The 25,261-nt window shown below is 38.1% G+C and overlaps 1 protein-coding gene across 1 annotated transcript in view; it reads right to left on the bottom strand.

Moving 5' to 3' along the window:
* Positions 1–25,261, bottom strand: part of LOC138704992 (inter-alpha-trypsin inhibitor heavy chain H4-like) — a 139,943-nt gene that overhangs the window by 80,648 nt on the left and 34,034 nt on the right. Inside the window, exons 2-6 of the mRNA XM_069833509.1 lie at positions 21,854–22,008; positions 17,484–17,594; positions 16,986–17,227; positions 6,316–6,482; positions 5,324–5,524 (exon numbers count right to left, since the gene is read on the bottom strand). Of these exons, the coding sequence (XP_069689610.1) occupies positions 5,324–5,524; positions 6,316–6,482; positions 16,986–17,227; positions 17,484–17,594; positions 21,854–22,008 (876 nt within the window). The remainder of the gene's footprint in view (positions 1–5,323; positions 5,525–6,315; positions 6,483–16,985; positions 17,228–17,483; positions 17,595–21,853; positions 22,009–25,261) is intronic.

Here is a 25,261-nt window from a genome sequence, read left to right on the forward strand (position 1 = left end):
TTATTACCTTCACGTTTTAACTTTGCTCTAGAGCAGGGGTCGTCAGCACAGAGCACGCTGGGGTTAGCCTCTCTTACCCGCGGAAAACGCAGTGCACTATAGTGCTCTCATAGCTGCTAGCGAGTATGCTCTCTATCTCTCCCTGTTGCACGACGGTGCGCAGGGGACAGCACCGCGTACCCATTGCACATTTCAGCGAGTGCTGACGACCACTGGTCTAGAGTATGCCATTAGGAAAGTCCAGAATAACATAGAGGGTTTGGAATTGAACGGGTTACATCAGCTGCTTGTCTATGCGGATGACTTGAATATGTTAGGAGAAAATCACAAACGATTAGGGAAAACACGGAAATTTTACTTGAAGCAAGTAAAGAGTTAGGTTTGGAAGTAATCCCGAAAAGACAAAGTACCGTATATGATTATGTCTCGTGACGAGAATATTGTACGAAATAGAAATATAAAAATAGGAAATTTATCCTTTGAAGAGGTGGAAAAATTGAAATACCTGGAGCAACAGTAACAAATATAAATGTTACTCGGGAGGAAATATGGGAAATGCATGTTATTATTCGGTTGAGAAGCTTTTATCATCCAGTCTGCTCTCAAAAAATCTGGAAGTTAGAATTTATAAAACAGTTATATTACCGGTTGTTCTTTATGGTTGCGAAACTTGGACTCTCACTTTTTGAGAGAGGAACATAGGTTAAGGATGTTTGAGAATAAGGTGCTTAGGAAAATATTTGGGGCTAGAAGGGATGAAGTTACAGGAGAATGGAGAAAGTTACACAACACAGAATTGCACGCATTGTATTCTACACCTGACATAATTAGGAATATTAAATCTGGATGTTTGAGATGGGCAGGGCATGTAGCACGTGTGGGCGAATCCAGAAATGCATATAGAGTGTTAGTTGGGAGGCCGGAGGGAAAAAGACCTTTGGGGAGGCCGAGACGTAGATGGGAAGGTAATATTAAAGTGGATTTGAGGGAGGTGGGATAAGATGATAGAGACTGGATTAATCTAGCTCAAGATAGGGACCAATGGCGGGCTTATGTGAAGGCGGCAATGAAACTCCGGGTTCCTTAAAAGCTAGTAAGTAAGTAAGTAAGTAAGTAAGTAAGTAAGTAAGTAAGTAAGTAAGTAAGTAAGTAAGCAAGCAAGCAAGTAAGTGAGTGAGTAAGTAAGTAAGTAAGTAAGTAAGTCCGACATGTACTTCCTATATAATTTTGGCAATTTATATCGTTTACACTCTGTATATAAATCGTGCAATAAAATCGAATTTGGAACTTCTGGAGGACATTGACATTCGTGCAGGAGTGAAACCTTCCGTCTCGTCTTAGCAGCTCAAATGGCTCAGACGTTTGCGTGTCGTGAAGAGGAGAGGGAAGCGGGTTCGAGATTCAGCCCAGTGACTTTTTTATTATTTCCTAAATAACTCTAAAATGGAGTTTTACAGAGTCTTGGGACCAGTGTTTCAGTTTGTTTAACAAAGAGTGAAATAGTTACTGCCAAAGTCCCGTCAGTTATTATTAGACTTTACCTGACCCCCTCCCCCCACAAAAACTATTAACTGGAAGATAGCTTGTTTTCCTCAAAGAAAATAAACAAACACAATTTATTTAAAGAACAGTAACATGTTTTCTAAAAATCACTTTAACCTTATTCTAATCGTAAACTAATCTCACCAGCCTAAGTTAATTTGAGTCTACCCGCACTTGCTGATAATGCCTCCTCTTTTCGACTCTTTTATATTTCTTGCTGCTCCCAAATATTTTCTAATTCAGGACATGATAATGACTTTTAATAAGGCCTAATTGCATTTAACACACTTTCCGGGAAAGTTACAGTATAATTCAACCAGCCACTGTTCTGTTATTTCACCAGACATGTAAGGACGTAATCTGCGCCCCTAAACCTGAAAATAAGTATCTATCCGAAAGTGGCGAATATATGGAGCTGAATTTTTACCGCTAACCCTTGCAACATTACTTCAGAGCCAGGCCTAATAATAATTAGGCAGTAATAATTGATTTGGCAGTAATTATTCCACTTTTTGTTAAACAAATTGAACAAATGGTCCCAAGACTGTAAAATTCAATTTTAATGTTACCGGTATTCAGAAAAAAAACTAGCTGGGACGAGGCTCGAACCCGGCCTCTTTTGTATAACAGACAGATGACTGAACCGTCTGAGCTCCCTGAGACGAGACAAAAAACTACGCTTCTAATCGGTGTGTCGATCTGTTCACGAACATTATCGTGTGAATCGCTCTATGAAAAAACCTCCAAGATTCGGGCCATTACGTTTTTTTTTGGTACTGTACGTCCTCAAGTAACTCAAAAGTGTCATTTAACTTGTGTGACGTCGTAACATTCGTTACACAGAATTTATCCGATTGATACGGGCGAAACATTCCTGCACTTTGTATTTACGTTTCTGTCAGTTGCGTGTTCCTCAAGCCTTTTAGAAAGTTAGGTAATTTCATAGAAGACGGCCAACATCCAAGATCGCGGACGAAAACTACCAAAATATATTGCTAACTATGAACCTTTAAATTATACCAAACAATTTAAAATCAAGACGGACAAAATCCAAGATGGCGAACGAAAACTACCAAAAGAAATTGTACCAATATGAACCTTTAAATTACACCAAACAATCTAAAATCGAAGATAAAAAATTATAAACACATCATTACTTACCTAACCAAATAAAATTCAATCTCGTCACTGACGTCTTCAACAATACTCATTTCACTCCCAGTATATCATACGGGCTTCACACCAATCTTCCCATATCCAGGATAAACTTTTCCAATGTCCCGTAAAAACACTGGCAAAATAGCATTAGGAGTGATATATCTACGATCCTTCAGAGAATTCACATTAATAAATTGAAAAATGTACATTTCGTCCTTACACCTTCTCGTTTAATACTGCTCTTCAATGATTTCCACAGTCTTTCAACATTTTGAGTATGTACACTCCTATCATCTTCCCTCACAAATTCTAACGAATGATTTACAACCTCGTGCACATAACCCTCCTTCATAGGTTCTCTGTAAGCCTTCCAACCATCACTTACTATCTTCGTCCCTGGCAAAATGAAAGATTTTATCAGTGGAATCAAAGTATCTTCATCTCGATTACCTACTCTAGTGATCAAACAGTTCCTACCCTCTCTCTCTCAATTCCTCCAAAAACCCATACCTGACGCTTTTCACTACGTGTTAAACGTTCTCTATTAAATTTACGAGTTACAATGTGAGATTCATCAATCTCCACAATTTTTCAAAATCCACCAATAGGAATATAATTATTAACACTAATTACATAAGCGACCTCCCTACAAAAGCCACAATAATCTAACAGAGAAGTAATATTCGTGCCGAATTCAGACGCAGCAGCTTCTAGAGTTAAACCATGCAATCAACAAGGAATTAAACCAATACTTTGACGTACATTCAATTTCGCAAAACTGAACCACGTATTCACACAAAATGAAGTTGAATAATTTCGAGGGAAAAATTGTTCCGGGGCTAGGCATCGAAATTATTCAAATGAACTTTACAGGGAGTTATACCTGAAAGCTTGATTTGCATAATACACGTCACTGTTCGTTAACAGAAAGACACAATTTAAGTCACACAGAGTTAGTGTGCACTCAACGTTGGTTGCTTGACAGCTGTCAGCCCACTTTGAGGTCTGTGGATATAGAGGGAAAAATTGGATCGGTGTCTGGTAGAGTTCCCGGGTAGCTCAGTTGGTAGAGCGTTGGTACGTTAAATCAAAGGTCCCGGGTTCGATGCCTGGCCCCGGAACAATTTTTCCCTCGAAATTATTCAAATCAACTTTACAGGGAGTTATACCTGAAAGCTTGATTTGCAAAATGAAGTTCTTTTAGAATACTTCTGACATCTTAGTTATAAGGGAAATTCACCAGATCATTTCTCGAACCACACAAACAGAGTTTTCTTCATCACAATCCACACAATTCTTATTCTCGAACGACAAAATTAAATCGAAATCAATACAAAACTTTACACTCTTTTCTGTATTAACACATCTCTAAAAAATATCATAAAAAGACAGAGTTTCAATTCCTTCGGCCATCAGACACAAAATACAACGTACAACATCTCACATCAAACCCCACAACATACAACGTACAACCTCTAACTTCAAACCCCATTAAACCAACTACAACTCACAACTACAACCAATACTACAACTATACTGTATAACCAATAAAAAAAAAAAAACATCACGGCGACACCTAGTATAAAAACCTACAACTAGTATACGAAAATCACTAAAAATCACTAATATTTAACTCTAAATTTACAAAGTTGGTAGTACTAATTACACCCAACCAAGTGCCCGTCTTCTATGAAAATACCGAAAGTTAGTATGACATCCATTCCTGCGGAAAAGATATATTACACGAAAACTTCTTACGGTTGGTGTACAGTACGATTGTTTAGTCCTGACAGTCGCCGGAGATGTGCGCCTGAGTCAAGCGAGTCCATTTAATTACGCCAAGGAGTGTTTGGGTTAGTAGTCACTCGCTTGTCTTAGGAGCGCTCGGATGTCACGCATGCGGTAGAGCGTTGTGTTTCCAGTACAGTTAAGCTGTACTGTATTGCTTTACCGACAGGTCGCCCTTTACAGAACGATTATTTAGTTCTGACAGTTCAGCGACGCGAAAGAGGGGAAGTAATAGGAGTAATGGGGAGAGTTCCGGAGTAGATATAAGAGCGAGCAGTCGGTAAAGGAATGCAGTACAGCTTAACTGTACTGGAAACACAACGCTATACCGCATGTGTGACATCCGATCGCTCTGGCTGCAGGCGACGGACTAACCTGAACACCCCTTGGCGTAACCCTAGATCATAGTAATATATATGATCTAGGACGTAACATAATGGACTCGTCTGACCCAGGCGCACATTGTCCGCGACTGTCAAGACTACAAAAACACATCGCCCATGTCGACTGTGTACCAGGCATATTTTGCGTATAGCCACGTATAGCGAAATAGGAAAAGTGATCAATAAGTTTGGCTGGGGGATTTCACTTAGAATATCGTCAGTCCCGAAAACATTGCAATGAAGAGAGACCGCTCGAACCTCTCGACTTATTTTTTCACCAATTTTTGTTGTTGTCATTAATCAAAATTATCATTTCGCTAACTCTTTCCCTGGAAAAGCAACAGTTGTGGTCCCTCAGACCTATAGTCTATTGATTTTGTTTGTGACCACAGAAACCAGTTCTATTTTAACATCTCCTTATACATCCTCGCTTTACGATGCCATCAAGTTACCTGGACGGTTGTGGAGAAAGGAACGATGCTGAAATAGTCCCCATCGTTCAGGTCGTCGAGAATGCGTGTCATGGCTTCCGTCAATTGTTCAATCTTGCGGCCTCTCATGGATCCACTGACGTCCAGCACGAATATGACATGCTTTTTCAGAGGCGGCATGTCTTCAGGAACGAAGAAGTGCACGAAGTAGCCTTCGTTCACCTGAGAACAGTTACAAGTTTCCTTATTATGTATTAGCTTTCGGAAAAACGAAGAAAATCTCTAAGTATTTCGGAATATCTGCTCCATAATCTTAAATGAGCACAGAATTACATTAGCATGACAGCAGATATCCTGCTAGATAGCACGTGTTTTTAAAAGGGAATAGAAATGCATTAGTACCTGGATAGGTTGTCGCTCCACCGGAATTAAGACATTTGTCATACCGTGAGATCAACTTTTATATCTATGTGTCCTAGAATTCTGCCGCTTGCGATTGGAACCTGTGTGTGAGACAGTCATCTGCACCTCTATGTTGATATCACGGTATGAAAAGGTCTCAATTCCGGTGGAGAATATTCTGAAAAATAGCTTAACAATTGCTGTATCTGTTTCAATAAATCTTTCCATGAAATTGTGTTTTCTTTCTGTAAACGGTCCCAGGGAATCTTACTTTCTAGGCGGCCCTCGTACTTGCGCTCGAGTGGCCAACATTTGTATAACCACTTGTTTTGTCATTATTTACTTGCTTGGCGATCCGAAATTAGTAAAGTGGTTAATTTCATCTCCGATATATTGTTTACTGTTAGCCAGTATAATAATAATAATAATAATAATAATAATAATAATGAGAGATACCTCTGTTTCATAAAGTATGCCCTGTGAATCATATTTTCGGTCGGGATACTATATACACGCAGCTTTTGGTGTTTTCGTACTTTTCAGTGTCGTTTGATGAAGAAGTCTACATTGTGTAAATTTTCTCTTTATGTCGCGTGTGTATAAGAACTTACCAGAATTACGCCCGGTTGCGCCGTCCTGTCCACGTCGTACTCGACGACCAGTTGCCCTTGTATGCCTTCACTAGATAGTTCGCGTTGTTCATCCTCCGTAGGATTGAATTTCACGATCGCAGAAACAGGACTGGGTCGCTCTATGGTGGCCAGGGAGTTGTTCGATTCTGTAATAATAATATCAACTTGACAGCAAACATCCCGTTGATTTGCATTTAAAACAGCTGCAAGATGGATTGCCTGATTTGCTACATTTCTTTCTATTAATCGTCTTACGTTTTTTCAATTTTCGGATTCCTCGTGTGCCGTTTGTTTTCCGGCACCCCGTCTTTCCTGTATTGATTTTTTCCTTTTCCTTATTTCCTTCACTACCTTGTTCTATTTTCTAACTTCTTTCATAGATGGCGTTCTTTTATACACCATTTTCTGTCTAATTTCTTTATAGATATCTAGAGCGAGATATTTCGATTTGTGATCCGGCTTTTGATTGGTGCGTTTTGTTTCCTTACTTGCTATTGCTGTATCTCATTTCAAATTTTTCTGTTAATTCGCGGTTACTGGCTGACCGGACGAGTGACAGTGATTGAGGTAGTCAGGAATTGGGCGGTTGAGGAAGCAAGTCGAAGAGTCAGCTATCGGGACTTGAGGGACCAAGTCGGAAGTAGTCTGCGATGGCTACTCGGGGGAGCAAGTCGCAGAGAGTCAGCTATGGGCGTTAGGAACAGAGTGGGCTGTCTAATACAACGACCTGGAGTGATAACTTCAATATGGGCAGGGGGGCCTGCTCCAGAGGATTTGGAATGGACTGAGATTGATCCGGAAACTGCCCTGCTTCTGGTAATATTTTGGATTCAGGAATTCGTGAGATTTTTCGATTTTATTCATATATTTTTCTAAATTTAATTTGGGTTGCAAATCAAGCTTTCAAGTATAACTCCCTGCAAGTTGATTTACATAATTTCGAGGGAAAAATTGTTCCGGGGCCGGGCATCGAACCCGGGACTTTTGGTTAAACGTACCAACGCTCTCCCAACAGAGCTACCCGGGAACTCTACCAGAAACCGATCCATTTTTTCCCTCTATATCCACAGACCTCAAAGTGGGATGACAACCGTCAAGCAACCAACATTGAGTGCACACTAACTCTGTGTGACTTAAATTGTGGTTTTCTGTTAACGAACAGTGACGTGTATTATGCAAATGAAGCTTTCAAGTATAACTCCCTGTAAAGTTGATTTACATAATTTCGAAAGATTTATTTCTCTAGAAATTTTCACTGACATTCGCTAGTGTTCAGTCATAAGTAAAGCGCGGACCTCGTTGCCTTTTCATTGCCTCCTGCCGCGATACAAGTTGTCTGCACAAGGGCTATACCGAGAGTCAGACGTTACGTGAACATCACTCGCGAAGAGCACGACGTCTCGACGCATTCTCAATACGTACAGCAGTCGGTCGGGCACGTGTAGATCGTGCAGAGTTGTAAACAAGAGTGCCAGTAATGTCGGGCGTAAAGAAACAGAAGTTGTTAAAATATGTGGAGGAATTTGGTCGTGATTATTTGACCATACAATTAGTAAATATATTTTGCAAAGTATGCCATATACAGTTTAAAGGCCACAGAAAAGTTTCCATCCAAAAGCACTGTAAGTCTAAACAACATAAAAAAGTATAACACTGTTTGGCAGACATGATACAACATCGAGTTCAAATTCATATAAATCTACACAGAGAGAGTTTTGTAACGACCTCTGCAATATGATGGTAAGTTGCAATATTCCGTTACACAAGTTACAAAATGCTACTTTCAAATCATTTCTGCAGAAATATACTGGGAGAAAAGTTCCATGCGAGTCAACTCTACGCAAAAGATATTTATCCTCGTGCTATAATTATGTCATCAACAGCATTAGGAAATCTACCGCAAATAATAAAATATGGGTATCTGTTGTACATAAGAGATGTTTACAAAGATGTTCCCACAACAATAAAACAACTAGAATTGTCAACCCTCGAAATGTTCAGTGGCCTCCGACTCGTAGAACATTTGTACCAAAGTCTATGTGAAGCAAAACCACATCCAAGTTTGGAACCGGTTAAGCCGAAATTTGGGACCGTGTTGAAAAATAACTGTGGATTTTCAGCAATGTGTGAAATAAGAGATATTTTGTGGGTTGATGGCGAGCCCTCAGATGATACGTGTTACAGCTCATATTTTCGTTTCGCACCACTCATGTCTTGCAATGTGGAACGCACATTTTCTCAGTTCAAAATGTTTCTAAGTGATACGCGAAGAGATTTTTCTTTCGATACTCTATGGAAATATATTGTTTTTTATTGTAATGGAACTGTGGACGCATCAATAGGTGAATCATAAATGAAAACTGTTGTACAGTTTTGCATTCTATTAATAATATAATGTTATTAAAGTTCTAAGGATGTATTACAATGCATTTATTTACAACAACACTGTCACATAAAGAAGGTGCAACTTTGTCCTTCACCGCACTGAACCTGTACAACGGAGGGAACGTCCGTATCTTCCCCTCCCATCACACATCAAGCTAGGCATACACCACACTATCCAAGCGCAGGTAACTTATGAACGCGGGCAATGAAGACCGTGCTTTAGTCATAAGTACTTTGTATTAATTTTATTTGTTCTGCTGTGCTGTGACTGCTGTGTGTGTCAGCTGACAGCAGGATTGAGGGTTAATTACATTTCATATGAAATTTTGGTTTTTTGTAATGACGGATGTCAGTGAAGTTGGTATTAGTTGGCAAGTCAGTGTCCGGTACGTTAGAAGTTTGATAGTCTATTGTTACCTCCCGTTTTCAGCTATATTACTCCATAATCGTCCATTGTTTTTTTTTTTTGGGCGCTCCATTTCTGTTCTGTCATTCATCTATATTTAAATCAGGTTTTATATTTGTATAATAGTCATATATAACATGTAATTACATTTCTTGTTGTTTCTTTAAATAGTTTATTTGTTATTACCTGTTTTAACAATAAATTTGTCAGGTAAATATTTAAATTATAAGTTATTTCATCTCCTTCTCACCCACTTAGATGATCACCCTTGTGGAAACGGTTTACGGTGGGGAGAGCCAGAAGGGCCCCTTTACAGTCGTAAATGCATGTATTGAGTGTAGGGCTACAGATCTCCCGGTTTATCCGAGACTGTCCCCATTTTTCAAAATCTGTCCCTCTGTCCCGAAAGAAGGTGTTCCGATTTTCCTCGAAAACGTAACATAATGGTGCTTGTGTGATATTTAAAATTTACCGCTTTTGCTAATCATTGACATTCAGTAGGTTCAAATTCTCTTCTCTCTGATACTTTTGACAATGACTATAGTAGGCTACACATATCTTTGGTGCTTCCTAATGATTACTTCTGTGACTCGTTTTGTCGCTTCCGGTAATGGCTGCCAGGCAGTGAATCACGTTGCAGTTTGGCTGCATTTGAACGCGTTTACACATGAGCGTCATTCTGTTTGGCCTCTTTGGAGCTAGTTCGTCCACAACGCAGAATAAATAGATACTCAACCATAATCGTCCATAATCATCCACGTGTTTGTGTATTTTTTTCTGTTCAAACCGACATTGCTGGATTATTTATGAACATTTTAACAGTGAAAGTGTACGAATAGTGAAAACATTGTAGTGTTTTGTTTTTACTAGTTTTCACACTTTCTCACTATGCCTAAGAGAAAATGTAATTTTACAGACAGTCAAAAAATGTAATATCCATACTTGAAAGAATTTGATCAAATTAACTCTAAAGTGGTGTTTACTATGCAGATCAGTGTTTAGCATCAGTCACGGAGGTAGGGCAGATATTGTGGACCATGTTAGAAGTAAGAAACACTAGGTATTACCTACATTCTTTAAGTATAAATCTATACGTAGCCAAGACAAAGAATTGATCGCTCAATATTCCACTTTTGTGCTTCTTACAATAAAAAAGACCAGAGTTTTAAGTCTATGGATTGGATATGCATATAATCTATTGAAAAAAAAATGTGGATAAGAAATTTACTTGTTGTCAGAAGAAATGTAAAGCTGTAGCGGTAAATGTTTTTACACCACATGTCGAGAAGGAAATAATACAAAGTTTGGAAGGTTTGACTTTCTGTGTATTGTCAATTGACACTTTAAACCATATTGACAAAAAATGGCTACTATTATTGTTAGATATTGCAAAATTCCCAATTTTAAAACAAAAAAAAAATACTGGAATTTAGTAATATTCCTGGAGAAACTTCAGACATTCTGGTTGAACATACGTACCATGAAAATTATTGACATACATGGTATTTGAGATAAAATAATAGTAATATCTGCTGACAACAAAAGCACCAATTATATTGGTGGTTTAAAGAGAGAAAAAAAATAATTTGAATTATAAATTACAAGAAAAGCTGGGTAGACAAATATATGGACTAGGTTGTGCAGCCCACATCATCCACAATGCAACACAGACTGCAGTAGATATTTTACCAGTTGATATTCAAGCTATTATAGGAAAGATGTTCCAGTTTTTTCACTTTATTTACTGTTCGAGTTGAAAATTTAAAATCATTCTGTGAATTTGCTGGGACAGAATATAAAAGTGCACTCGGACATAACAAAACCAGATAATTTTCTTTGGAGCCTGCTTTGAATCGTTTGATGGAAATGCATAAACCTCTCAGATCTTACTTCTTAAGCCTGAATAAATGTCCAAGCTTGCTGTATGATTTCTTTTAACAAAAGAAAGAACTTTTACTACCTGATTTCCTTACAGAGCCAGATTAGAATGTTTTCTGAAGCTGTCTTGAAAATTGAACGTGATGATACCTCAGCTGTTAAAATGAAGAAGGAAATTTACAATCATTTGTTCAAACTCAGGAAAAGACAAGAAGAGGGCGTTATAAATAAAGCACGGTCTTCATTCCCCGCGTTCATAAGTTACCTGCGCTTGGATAGTGTGGTGTATGCCAAGCTTGTGTGATGGGAGGGGAAGATACGGACGTTCTCTCCGTTGTACAGGTTCAGTGCGGTGAAGGACAAAGTTGCACCTTCTTTACGTGACAGTGTTGTTGTAAATAAATGCATTGTAACACATCCTTAGAACTTTAATAACATTATATTATTAATAGAATGCAAAACTGTACAACAGTTTTCATTTATGATTCACCTATTGATGCGTCCACAGTTCCATTACAATAAAGAACAATATATTTCCATAGAGTATCGAAAGAAAAATCTCTTCGCGTATCACTTAGAAACATTTTGAACTGAGAAAATGTGCGTTCCACATTGCAAGACATGAGTGGTGCGAAACGAAAATATGAGCTGTCACACGTATCATGTGAGGGCTCGCCATTAACCGACAAAATATCCCTTATTTCACACATTGCTGAAAATCCACAGTTATTTTTCAACACGGTCCCAAATTTCGGCTTAACCGGTTCCAAACTTGGATGTGGTTTTGCTTCACACAGACTTTGGTACAAATGTTCTACGAGTCGGAGGCCACTGAACATTTCGAGGGTTGACAATTCTAGTTGTTTTATTGTTGTGGGAACATCTTTGTAAACATTTCTTTTGTACAACAGATACCCATATTTTATTATTTGTGATAGATTTCCTAATGCTGTTGATGACATAATTATAGCACGAGGATAAATATATCTTTTGCGTAGAGTTGACTCGCATGGAACGTTTCTCCCAGTATATTTCTGCAGAAATGATTTGAAAGTAGCATTTTGTAACTTGTGTAACGGAATATTGCAACTTACCACCATATTGCAGAGGTCGTTACAAAACTCTCTCTGAGTAGACTTATATGAATTTGAACTCGATGTTGTATCATGTCTGCCAAACAGTGTTATACTTTTTTTATGTTGTTTAGACTTACAGTGCTTTTGGATGGAAACTTTTCTGTGGCCTTTAAACTGTATATGGCATACTTTGCAAAATATATTTACTAATTGTATGGTTAAATAATCACGGCCAAATTCCTCCACATATTTTAACAACTTCTGTTTCTTTACGCCCGACATTACTGGCACTCTTGTTTACAACTCTGCACGATCTACACGTGCCCGACCGACTGCTGTACGTATTGAGAATGCGTCGAGACGCCGTACTCTTCGCGAGTGATGTTGACGTGACGTCTGACTCTCGGTATAGCCCTTGTGCAGACAACTTGTATCGCGGCAGGAGGCAATGAAAAGACAACGAGGTCCGCGCTTTATTTATAAACATTGAAATACTTGATGAAGTGCTCGGTCTACAAGAAGAAGGCCTCATAACAGAGAACTCTTTCAAACAGAATGTTGTAAATTTTTACTCAACATGAGCAGACTACATTAATGAATGGACACAACATACATTTAGTGTGTTTGCAGAAATTGAGTGAATGTCATTAAAGTCTTTGTCATTTAGTTGGATTGCTTTCAAAGACTGTATAACTGAGTTGGAGAAAATCCTTCCGAAGGCTATCATATCTGAAGATTGCCTTATCGATGATTTTAACCATGTTAAAATGTAAGCAAATGAAGAGAAAATAAAGAAATGAAATACTTCTAAAGAAAACATGATTGATAACTGGAATGAAATATTCTCTCATTTCAAGGAGGAAAATGTTTCTTATAAAGATATTACGCTTCTTGACAGTTTTTGTTTCATCTTAGCGGGCTCTAATGTTTCAACCGTGAGGGTTTTCTCACTGATGAACTCTCTTTGGACTTCTGAAAAGAATACTCTCCAGGTGCAAGTTGTGACCGCAATTATTCTTACTCTAAAAACACATTACAGAAATGTTTTTTATTTGGAATTGCATGAGTTGATCTCCAAAGATAACAAATTTCTTGAAAAGATTCACTCATTGAAGTACTGCAGCAACGGAAATGATAGCCAACGCAAAGCACCAGTAGCCAGTTGTAACGTTGGTAAGTGTTGGCACAATATTTTATTTCTTATTTTATATTATTAGGTACACTGTTACTTCAGTACATGCATACGTAGGCCTGCCTACCTACCAAAAATGTGCTCTCTGTTTTCATTTAGCATAAAGTGTCGTAAAAATAATTATTGTTCCATATTCCGCCGTAACTTTTGAAAGTGTCCCTGTTTTTACTTTAGATTTCTGGGAGCTCTAATTGAGTGTCCTTATTATCTAACACGTTGTTTTGTGCTGGCTTGTCTTCTGTCCCTCTACGTACAAATCTAATCTATAGAGCGGATTTTTTTTAGTATCTCCGATTAAAACTTCTTGGGGATAATAAATTTGAAACATTTACTGGAGAATGTAATGGATCTGTATTTTAATAATACAAAATTACAATGTTGACAAAATCAAATCCGTTACGGAAAAAGAGAAGTTTAACACATCTACTTATGCTATGTGTGTGTCTATATGTTGGGTTATTTTACGACGCTGTATCAACATCTAGGTTATTTGGCGTCTGATTGATATGAAGGTGATAATGCCGGTGAAATGAGTCCGGGGTCCAGCTCCGAAAGTTACCCAGCATTTGCTCGTATTGGGTTGAGGGAAAACCCATGAAAAAACCACAACCAGGTAACTTGCCCCGACCGGGATTCGAACCCTGGTTTCAGAGCCAGACGCACTGACCGTTGCTCCACAGGTGTGGACGTGTGACTATAGGTATATATAGCGAAGATTTAACTTTTCTCATCTTTATTCTTGTATAACTGAAAATTATTCGAAAAGCATTTAGCCTATATCAGAGGGTAAGACAATATTACCCAGATAATTATTTTAGATGATTCTTCACAACAGTCTTAAAAATGTCTATAATATCGCCGCTGTATGGTTTAAAATCGCAACCAGTCGAGCGTCTAATAACTTATAATATCATGTTGAACCGAAAATTAGCTGAACGTTTCATCCAAATTTCAACTGAGAAAAGTTAAGACACGGTCTATTATTATTATTAGTATTATTATTATTATTATTATTATTATTATTATTATTATTATTATTATTATTGACTTCATTTTTCACTAGGCTCCGTGTTTTAATGAGTTGGTTTCTGCTATAGGCCTATTGAAGCTTGAGTAAAGCTCTTTGTTTTCACTTGGTCATTTAACGATGCTGTATCAACTACGAGGTTATTAACGTCCATAGAATTGGTGATAGCGACATTATATTTGGCGAGATGAGACCGAGGATTGGCCATAGACTACCTGACATTCGCCTTACAGTTGGGGAAAACCTAGGATGAAACCCAACCAGATAATCAGCCCAAGCGGGATTCGAACCCGCGCCCGAGAGCAACTCAGGATCGGCAGGCAACTGAGCTACGTCGGTGGCTGAAAAGCTCTTGGGTTATATGTATGAAGAGAAGTGAGTCCACAAAATAATTTTAGAAGTTGTATGAAGCACGGTGTATTAATATTATATTCAGCTAAAGCTCATGACATGTATAAGTTATTCATACAGTTGTTCCGGATTTACACATTGTGTTTTCAGGGCACCAAGTTTTACATTAAAATTTAGATGAGTTCCGCGTTTTTAATTTATTACTTTTCTCATTTAGGTCTATGCATCACATTCTTCCAGTTCCCAGTTCTGAAATTCTCTCAGAAACATGTTATCATGTAACAATTTTAGTTATTTTAAATATATTGTTAATTTGGAATCACAGATAAAGAACTAATAATAAGAATTAATTTGTGATAATAAAAATGGGAAAATACAAAATAACAATTTCGCCGTCGCTTCTCTTAGCTTGTTAATACAGGTGTAGCATGTACAGTAGAAGAGATATAGGTATAAAAATGCTTAACTCCAGACATAATACGGCATGCATCTAACAAACTCACGAGTCGAACAATCGTGTATAAGTGTAAAAAAAAGTCCATTTCTTCATCGTGTTTCTCTTATTTGTCCGTCATATGCCTTTCCCTTAGGAAAACCTGTACCTTACTCGCAAGATAATGTTATTTGATAGCCATTGTAAGTGTGACAGAGCTTTTTCTACTTTGTAATATTAATCGAATTATAAGGGAGGCAGCTTCTTTGTAGAAACATGCACATAACTTTCAATAATCCAGTTGAAAGTCGACTTTGTGAAGTGTTAATCATAGCTCTACTCAAAGTGACATAAAAGATGTTTTCTTATTATAGGTAGTCTTCGTAATTCGCTTAATATTATTGTTTTCAATAGAGTTGTTAATAACATTAATAGTTTAATAATAATAATGTGGCAATGTCCGAATAATTTAATATGTGAGTAAAATGTTATTCATATTAATAACAATATTTAAGCTTACAAGCAAACATGAAATTTATAATGTAATTGTTACTGGCCATGCCTTCATCATAATTTTCTTTATGGTGATACCGATTATAATTGAAGGATTCGGTAATTGATTAGTGCCACTAATATTAGGGGCTCCAGATATAACCTTTCCACGAATAAATAATATAAGATTCTGATTGTTACCACCTTCATTAACCTTATTACTAGCCAGTAGTATAGTAGAAAGAGGTGCAGGGACAGGATGAACAGTGTACCCACTCATCGGGGTAGATAAAAAACGTATTTTTTTCTACCTCCATGTTGGCTCTCTGACATGTGAGGAGGATCTCATTGCTGAACCGTAGAGGGCTGGCTCTCTGACCTATGTTCAGGATCATATTTATAAAACGAATGAGGTATCTCTGACCTATGGGAAAGATCTCATTGCTAAAGCAAAAGACTGATTCTCTAAGCTGTGGTTAGGGCCTTATTGCTCAAGGGAAGGCTTGGCTCTCAGACTTACGGAGAGGACCTGATTGCTCAAGCGGAGAGTTGGCTGTGTGATACTGTATATGGGGAGGATCTCATTGTTCAAGCAGAGAACTTCCTCTCAGATTTGGAGATCTCATTGTTCAAGCAGACGACAGGCTCTCTGACATATTGGGATGATCTCATTGTTCAAGCGTAGGACTGGCGTCTGACCTCATTGCTCAAGCTGAGAGCAGGCTCTCTGAAAATTGGGGGGATCTCATTGCTCAAGCGGAGGACTGGCTCTCTCATCTGGGGATCTCATTGAGCAAACTAAGAGCTGGCTCTCTAACATGTGGGGAGAAACTCATTGCTCAAGAAAAGGCCTGGTTCTCTGACATATTAGGAGGATCTCATTGTTCAAGCGGAGGACTGGCTCTCTGATTTGGAGATCTCATTGCTCAAGCTGAGAGCTGGCTCTCTGACATGTGGGGAGGATCTGATTGCACAAGAGGAGGCCTGGTTCTCTGATATATGAAGAGGATCTCATTGTTCAAGCGGATTACTGGCTCTCTCATCTGGGGATCTCGTTGCTCAAGCTGAGAGCTGGTTCTCTGACATGTGGGGAAGATCTCATTGTAGAACCAGAGGGCTGGATCTCTGACCTATGTTCAGGATTACATTTCTTAAGCGAAAGTGGCTGTCTCTCTCTGACCTGTGGAGAGAACCTCATTGCTAAAACGAAGGATTGACTCTTTAAATTATGGTTAGGATCTCATTGCTCAAGAGAAGACCTTGCTCTCTGACCTGCGGAGAGGATCTCATTGCTCAAGTGGAGGGCTTGCTCTCTGGTTTTGGGGAGGACCTCATTTCTCAAGCGGAGGGCTGGTTATTTGACCTGTAGAGACACTCGCAATGCTCAAACGAGGGGCTTGCCCTCTGACCTGTGGTGAGGATCTCATTGCTCAAGCGGAGGGCTGGCACTCTGAGCGTGGTGATGTTACTTGACTCCTTGATGCGCGTCACCACACTGAGCTCCCGCACGATCTGTCCTGGATCCAGGCTCACTACGTGTTTGTATGTACCCAGCTCTCGGGCCAGGAGCTCCTCGTACGTTAGTTTGAAGTTCACTTTCTTTTGTGGTTCTATGTTCACAGACACTGTGAATCGCTTCGAGTCTCGAGCGCTGCAACATACAGTATACTAATATTAAATTAATATTTACAATTACAGTCTTCGTCTAATCATCTGTAACTCATCCCTTTATGTAGTTCAATAGGGAAGTTAAATAAGAAATTGAAATTGTAACTGCAATATCATAATCTTTGCATAGTTGTTGCAATTTAAAAGAAACATTACAAGTTAATTTCACTTTTGTCATTATTTTTGCGGCGTAAAATATTAGGATGCTGATATTACTGCGAATGGCAGATGTCACGCACCTGAGAGCCACATGGGCTGCTGTTCTTCCTTCTCTTACAGCTGTGGAATACTCCTGAACAGCTTCTTCCTTCTCCCTTACGAAAGCGTTGTATACAACGTTATCTACAAGTCTTAAAGCAGAGAAAAAAATATTTCAGTAGTTGAAGCAGTGAGTAGGCCTAATTTGTAAGAAATATTAGTACCAAACTCCTATTAACAAAATTAAATGAAGTAGAATGGGAGGCGAGATGTTGCTGTATTCAGTCACGAGAGTCGATGGTGTAATTGATGGAGTCTTGGGTGTCTTTCTCGTTAATATATTGAAGAAAATTAATATCACACAGTATCTGAATAACACCCGATGTACTTAGTGTGACTTAGGAAACAATAGGGCTAAATGTGAAAATACCATAATAGTAAATCAATGGTTCCCATGCTTTTCGGAGGTGTGACCCACTCCTGGCCGAGACTTTTGTTTGTGACCACCCATTACCCTACGAATACTTAACCCCATACGAAAAAATGCGAATCACTGTAAAATTTAAATCAACGATATATTTACTCAAACTCAGTGGAAGTATACGGTACAACAATGACACGAAATATAATCAAGAAGCTTTTGATTAAAAATCATTACTATCTGGAATGGATTGTATTTTAATATCTGTCATTTAAACGATAATAAAATAAAGAGGAACGCTGCAAACTGGAATTTTCAGCAAAATTTGTGAAGAATTGGTTTCGTTATAAGTTGGCCTTCACGAGGAAATGTGCTGAAAAGAATTATTCAATTAAGAGGAAATCTTTTAATGTACCGGTACCTGAAGGACGAAAAATCGGAATATCCATATCTATTTTACAATTCTCTTTGGCTTCTTTTTTATAATTGGTTACTTTACGATGCTTTATGAAGTGCTGTAGTTATCTAGCGCCTGAATGAGATAAAGGTAATAATACCAGCGAAATGAGTCCAGGGTCCAGCACCGAAAGTTACCCAGCATTTGCTCTTAATGGGTTGAAGAAAAACCCAGGAAAAAACTCAACTAGATAACTTTGTCCCAACCAGGATTTGAACCAGGGCCCGCTAATTTAGCGGTCAAGCACGCTAACCGTTACTCCATAGCGGTGGACTCTATGGCTTCAATTATTCCTTGCTGATATTTTCAAACACTTAAATACTTTGAATAGTAATTTGCAAAGACATAGCAACAGACAGGGATAAAATTAATGGATTTTAAAGGAACTTAATTTATGGTCGACATAACTTGACAAAAATATACAGGGTGAAAGGTAAGGTAGTACATTAATCGAGTTGCCTAAACCATAAATTTTTTAGCCGCAGATATCTGCATAAAATAACTATAAAATTATCATTTATATGTGTGCCAAAGTAGATGTACTAGATAAATATTAGATTATAGTAAATGAGAAATAATTTCCAATTCAGAGCATATAGTTTTGAAAAACGATATCTGAGTTTAGACTTTAATAACTTTTCTCGAGTGTGATTGTGGCTTAGGCAACTCTGGCACTGAGCCACTCAATTGTAGGATGTGCTTCCTTAAAATATAACGAACAAAAATGTCTAATGACATTTTGCTCGTTTTTGCGAGGTTTTTGAAGAAATAATACTGCACTTTTATGTCGACATTTCGATCGCTAACTTTACGAATAGACTACTGTTTAAAATATGGTTTAATTTATTGTATGACAACGAAGAGAACGTTTGTTATGTTCACGTTGCAGAAGTATTTTAATTAGAAAATTCACAGATTTAATTTCGATTTAATCAATTGAAGAAACATTGGAAACATTGATTGTCGAGTCACGTACAGTAGGCCTAAAAATCTGGCATCGCATTTCGGGACGGTAGATCGTTTGCGTAGTACTCGCAACTGATCAGCTGTTGTGATGTTAACATTGCATTAGTGTGCAATTGGACGTACAGCGATACAGTTTAATTTATTTCAGAACTAGAGATGCCAGAGTTCACAAATCGTGAGTACTTAGACATGATCCAGGCCGGAACAGTGAAGGACTACTGGCCAGAGTTCGTCATAATTAGGCTGAAAGATGTGAAAACTGCACGCTGATGGTGGGCATTTTGAGCAGTACCTGTAAGGTGCGAGTGGAATGTGGTTTACAGAGTTTATTACTATTTATTTCTTATTAACGCCCAGAATTAGTGATTCGTAAAACAACAAACTGTAATGTTAATTACACCTTGTTTACAAGTTACATCAGTTTTCTTTTTTCATTAATTGTAACTGAAACTTCAATCCTACCTGTTTTTACTATTTTGGACGTAATTTCCTGATTTTCACATTATTTCTTGTTATTGCTGTACGTATTTCTTGCTTACATTAAAATTATTACGCCAGGCTTAGTATTGAATTGTTAGTGTATTGCATTGTAAGTTGATAATTCTGTATTCATTGTTGAACTGCGCCCGAACACGAGCTATTTTGTTCATTCGGGTTATTAATTTACATTTTCTGACATTAAATTACACAAACTAAACAAATAACAGTTACGAGTACTTTCCTATCCGGAGTTTACGTAGGTAATTTTTGTGCGAAGGTTTATCCCCAGATTAGCTCGCGAAGTATTGCACCGAAGCTCAGTACATTTGTTTGCTGCCGTCCTCCCCTCACCTGCTGCAAGGTACACAGTGGAAGGTAGTTAAACATAACCCAACCTCTTCAAGTCGCTGACCGCATGTGGTGTGGGGTACTACTTATGCGGCGCGACGTGCCGTCAGCACTTTCGAAACACTTGTACTAATCTCACTATCCGTAAGTCCTATAACTTGTTTTATTTGATAAAACTTACTTTAAATAATGAGATCTACGGATCCTGTCAATTAATGTACTGCCTTACCTTCCACCCTGTATTTGATTCAGTCCAATGTATTGTGCGACCAAGCGTCGAACCGTATCGGAGTAATGCCGAACTAAACATGTTGCGTCATCCTTTATCATTCACAGAGCGGAATGTAGATGTGCATGTATACAGACATTCCCTTCCTATACACAAGAGAGTATAGCTGACTGATTGTGATTAGCGTCGTGCAATAAACCAATGGGTGTGTTTCATGGAAAAGAGAGGAATATAATATAAATATAATGTAATTGAATTTTGTGATTCACAGAGGAAAGACGGCTGAACTATTCCCATATCTAAGGGAGCGGAGCGAACGTAGCTATGATGAAAGTAAATAGAGAGACCATTATGCTAAATCTAACCGTCGTGCGTGGTCAGGAGGGGGACTCACCGGTCTGGAGCATTCCCGCTCCCCTCATTTTTCAAGAAATATTTTAAGAAGCAATCCACATTTAGCCTTGCGAGTACGACACTGAAAGAAAAATATTGTTCAACTGTTTTTACCGATGACCAATATTAAATAACAAATCAATTTTGTTTCTGCTGATGAGTTGTTTATGCTGAACGGTGATTTTAAAATAATTTATGAAGTTACCGTTCGCAACACAAGAACCAGTTTTATTTAGGGTCGGTGTTTGTTCATTCACTCTGTACCAACGGAGAATGGATTTTGCTTTATAACTTTTGGTGAGTAATTGATTTTAAATTTCACAGTATTAAACAATTGTTTGCATACATCTGAAGTCTGATTAATGAGCTATGTTACAGCTCATGCATTTTGTCAAGACACTTGCGATGCGCATTAGGGGAACAACGTTTCTGTTGAGGGGGTAGGAGTAGAAGGGAAAGTCGGGCGTGTGTCTACCGAGTTCAAGGCAAAGAATAACCCATTCCCTTATAATTCGTAAGTAGACTCATCCGATCTCGTGCGCAGCTCTGTAGGAAGAGTGGTGGAGTGTCTGGACATAATGCATGAACTGTACTAGTCAGTGACGTATGCTTTGGTTGGGGAAAGAAACTAACTACCCTACTCCGTTATCTACTGGCTTAGTTGCCTCATGAGTGATGCCTTATTGATGTCACTTATGGGCTTCAAACCCGTCTTCGGACAATAATTATTATTGTCTTTTAAATGTGTTGCGCATAGTATAGGCATATTTTCCAAGTTATTGTCCCAAAACTTGTTCGCTCTATCTTAAATTTTTGGTTATGCCACTGTTCCACACAATAATATATTACCTCTCTTAACAGTAATTTTAGTAATACGTTACCACTGTAAAATATATAGGTTCAGTAAAATTATAATTGACAGAGGATCGAACTCGAGACTGTTAGGTTCGTAGTTAGAAATGTTACTATTTGGACCACAGAGGATACATTTCTTTATCAAAATAAAATTATATTTATTATACTTAAAGTAATATTCATCCGGTTAAAAAATTGCGCATCTAGACTTAAGTTCATTTAGAACTCTTGTGAAATGAATATTCTCACAGTTAATACTCACAAGTGGAATCCTGAAATGAAAGCAGAGTCGGGGAGCACAGCGCTGAAAGACACTTCTTGAGACGCGTTCGCGGGGTTGGAGATTCTGCTGGTCACCACGGTGCGCGCATACCGGAACTGGATATCAGAATTGATGCGGAGGTACAGTATAACTGGCTGCAAAACAGAATTCAGAATAGATCTGTTAACCTGGCATTACAGTAGAATTGGTTATTTATGAAAGGGCCTAATTCGCTAATTTTGCGAAAATGAGTTTTTAAAGGAATACTGCTCTTTGAGTGTAGATCAGAGACCTGCACACCGGCCCAGCCCATGGGCTGCTTCGGCACTGCACCGCACTGGCCTACACAATATCGCACGGAACTAGCTCCTGACGTCACCCTGCATCATCGCACGGGTCGCGGCGGACTGCTTGTGGAGCGGTTTAGTGCGGTGAATTTGTTTGTATCAAAGCATCGAGCCCGAGTTTTCGCTTCTATCAGTTACTTATGAATTGGGTTGGCTTGGGTTTGTGCTTGTGTGTATGGTTCGATCAACGATCAGCTACTGTTTCAAAAGTTTCCGTTTTTGATTTCTGTTTTTCAAGATAAGTCAAAATAATGGTGCATCGCAAAGAAAATACAGTCTCTGTGAGGCTGCTATTGCACTATCAAAGCTCTTTGGCAAAGAATATTATGATAAAATATTTCATCAAAGATCTTTGCCAAGATAAAAGATAGGATTACACTACACTATTACACTACATAAAATCTTTTCAAAAAGATTTTATTAAACATAACCTAAAATTAGGAACAAACCTCTCCTAACCCTTGTTCCACAACAATGAACATGTGTTCCATGGATTTGTTGATACTGATATGTATAAGTTTATGATTTGTTTATACTAATATTTACGCGTTAAGTTTATAACACCATGAATAAAGAACAGTATTATGCTTGTTTAGCTAAAATAAGTTCAATTATTATAATATGCATGTTACTGAGAAATAAACGCCTTTAGGTTAAACTCCTGATCACAATAAAAATATGTCGTCAGGGATTAAACCATGGATTGCAAGACGTAGTAAGAGAGGTATACATCAGAACTTATTGTTAGAGCTACAATGAGAGGACTTGAAATGTTATACAAATTATTATAAAATATCACTTACTTACTTACAAATGGTTTTAACGAACCCGAAGGTTCATTACGGCTCTCATACAAGCCTACCATAGGTCCAAATCCTGTGCAAGATTAATCCTGTCTCTATCATCATATCCCACCTCCCTCAAATCCATTTCAATATTATCCTCAAATCTATGTCTCGGCCTCCCTAGAGATATTTTTTCCTCCGGCCTCCCAACTAACACTCTGCATGCATTTCTGGAGTCGCCCATATAATATTAATATTATATTATAAAAATTATTTATTTACATTTCATTTCCTTCATACTCCGATTACAGAATTTTTGTGGTTGCAGCAGTCCAGTTATATTTGCGTTCCGCCATTTTTGTTTCAAGATATAGAAATCTTTTATCAAAATTAACAAGCTGGACTTACATTTTATAAAAGATCTTTTATCAAAGGAATTTTTATAAAAGAAAACCCATTACACTGTCATATATTGTATAATATATATTTTATAAAAAGATCTTTGCCAAAAAACTTTGATAGTGTAATAGCAGCTTGATGAAGGTTTTCCGGGCTAAGATGTCGTGGTCTACCAGTCTACCAGTAGACCACGGCATCTCAGTCCGGTAAAACTTCATCACAGACACCAGCCGTGAAAGCATACATCCTAAAATACGATCTCTCTAGAGAAAAAGTAGTGAAGGAGAAAATCGCTGCTAAAGAGTGTAAAAATACAGAGTCAGATGGAAATTTAAAAATGTACCATAGGGACAGTTTTATACCTGTGTTCGACAGCAGTGGAAAATAATTTCATTTTTTTAATGTGTCCGGTATGCTCATGCCACACGCCAAGCAAAAGCACAACCAATGCGGGCAAGCGGGAAAGCAGTACAATGCAATCGACTGGTGGGATGACGTCAGTGCAGTGCAGTGCAGTGCTGAGCGGTGCGGTGGACTAAGGTGGGCTGCGAATCCCAGTGCAATGGGCTAGGAGGCGGCCGCGCCAAGAAGTGTTGGTCTTGGGTGGGCTGCGCTGCTTACGCATTAGGACTGGCAGTGCTGAGCGGTGGCCAAGCCTGTAGGACTCTGGTGTAGATACATTAATTTAGATATGAAGAGAACTAAGTATCGCACTCTAATACTTAGTATTATAACCTATGATTTATCGTTTGATTTTGAAAGGAACTAAGTCAATGCCTTAGATCAGAAGTTCTCAACCTGTACGCGTACCACTGGTGGCACGTGAGCCACGGCTGGGTGCTACTTAAAGTGTGAAAGAAAAATATAAATTATCATAAACTATAAACATACAGCTCTTATCGAAAGTATAAGAACTCATCTCCATAAGTTATGTTTCACTCTTGTCCTTAATTATGTGAAACATCCTGATGTTCATACAGAGACCAAATGCATGTGAAAAGTCAAGTTTTTACTGCAAATCCAATCTATCTTCCAAATTGTGGATATATAACAAATTGTCTGTTATGAAACTTGTTGAAAAATTAAATATTTTGTAGAAAACAATTAATTAATTAATTGAGTTAGATCAATAAATTTTGAAATTGATTTGGATATTATCTCCATTCTTCCACAACCCGATAACCTGCAACTTCACGTCCACACTCACTGAATTTCGACCTATTTTCAATTTTTTTTTTCAAGGAAGAAATCTAACCTTTCCACACTTGTAACAAACTCCACAGCTGATTACTAAAAATGGAGGGAATAAGCTTATTAATCAATGTTACAAACTCCCAATATTATTATGCAAATGGCAGTGGCGGACCCGGGTCCATTTGCCGCAAATTTGAAGCTCAAGAGAATTTTAGAAATAACAATTTTTCCTAAAGAGAAAGAAAACAATCTGGAATGCAATGCCTGTACGAATTGTCACAAACGTTTTTAAACAAGAAGCAATAATTGTACAAGAAATCTTTCAGATATGTGTGACTCTATTCCAAAATTCACTGATCTAAGTCAACCAATTCTGGAGTAATTATTGTTTTTCCTATAAAATATGTAATTTTTGAATACGTTTTCATTAAAGAAAAATTGTTATATAATCCATAGTTTGGAAGATAGACAGATTGGGTTTGCACTAAACCTTCACCTTTTACAGACATTTGGTCCCTGTATAAACAACAGGAAGCCACCGGTGTAGCTCATTCGGTTAAGGCGCTTGCCTGCCGATCCAGAGTTCCGCTAGGGCGCGGGTTCGATTCCCGCTTGGGCTGATTACCTGGTTGGGTTTTTCCGAGGTTTTTCCCAACCGTAAGGCAAATGTCAGGTAATCTAAA

The sequence above is a fragment of the Periplaneta americana genome, chromosome 8 (genome assembly GCF_040183065.1).
Source record: "Periplaneta americana isolate PAMFEO1 chromosome 8, P.americana_PAMFEO1_priV1, whole genome shotgun sequence".
Taxonomy (NCBI): domain Eukaryota; kingdom Metazoa; phylum Arthropoda; class Insecta; order Blattodea; family Blattidae; genus Periplaneta; species Periplaneta americana.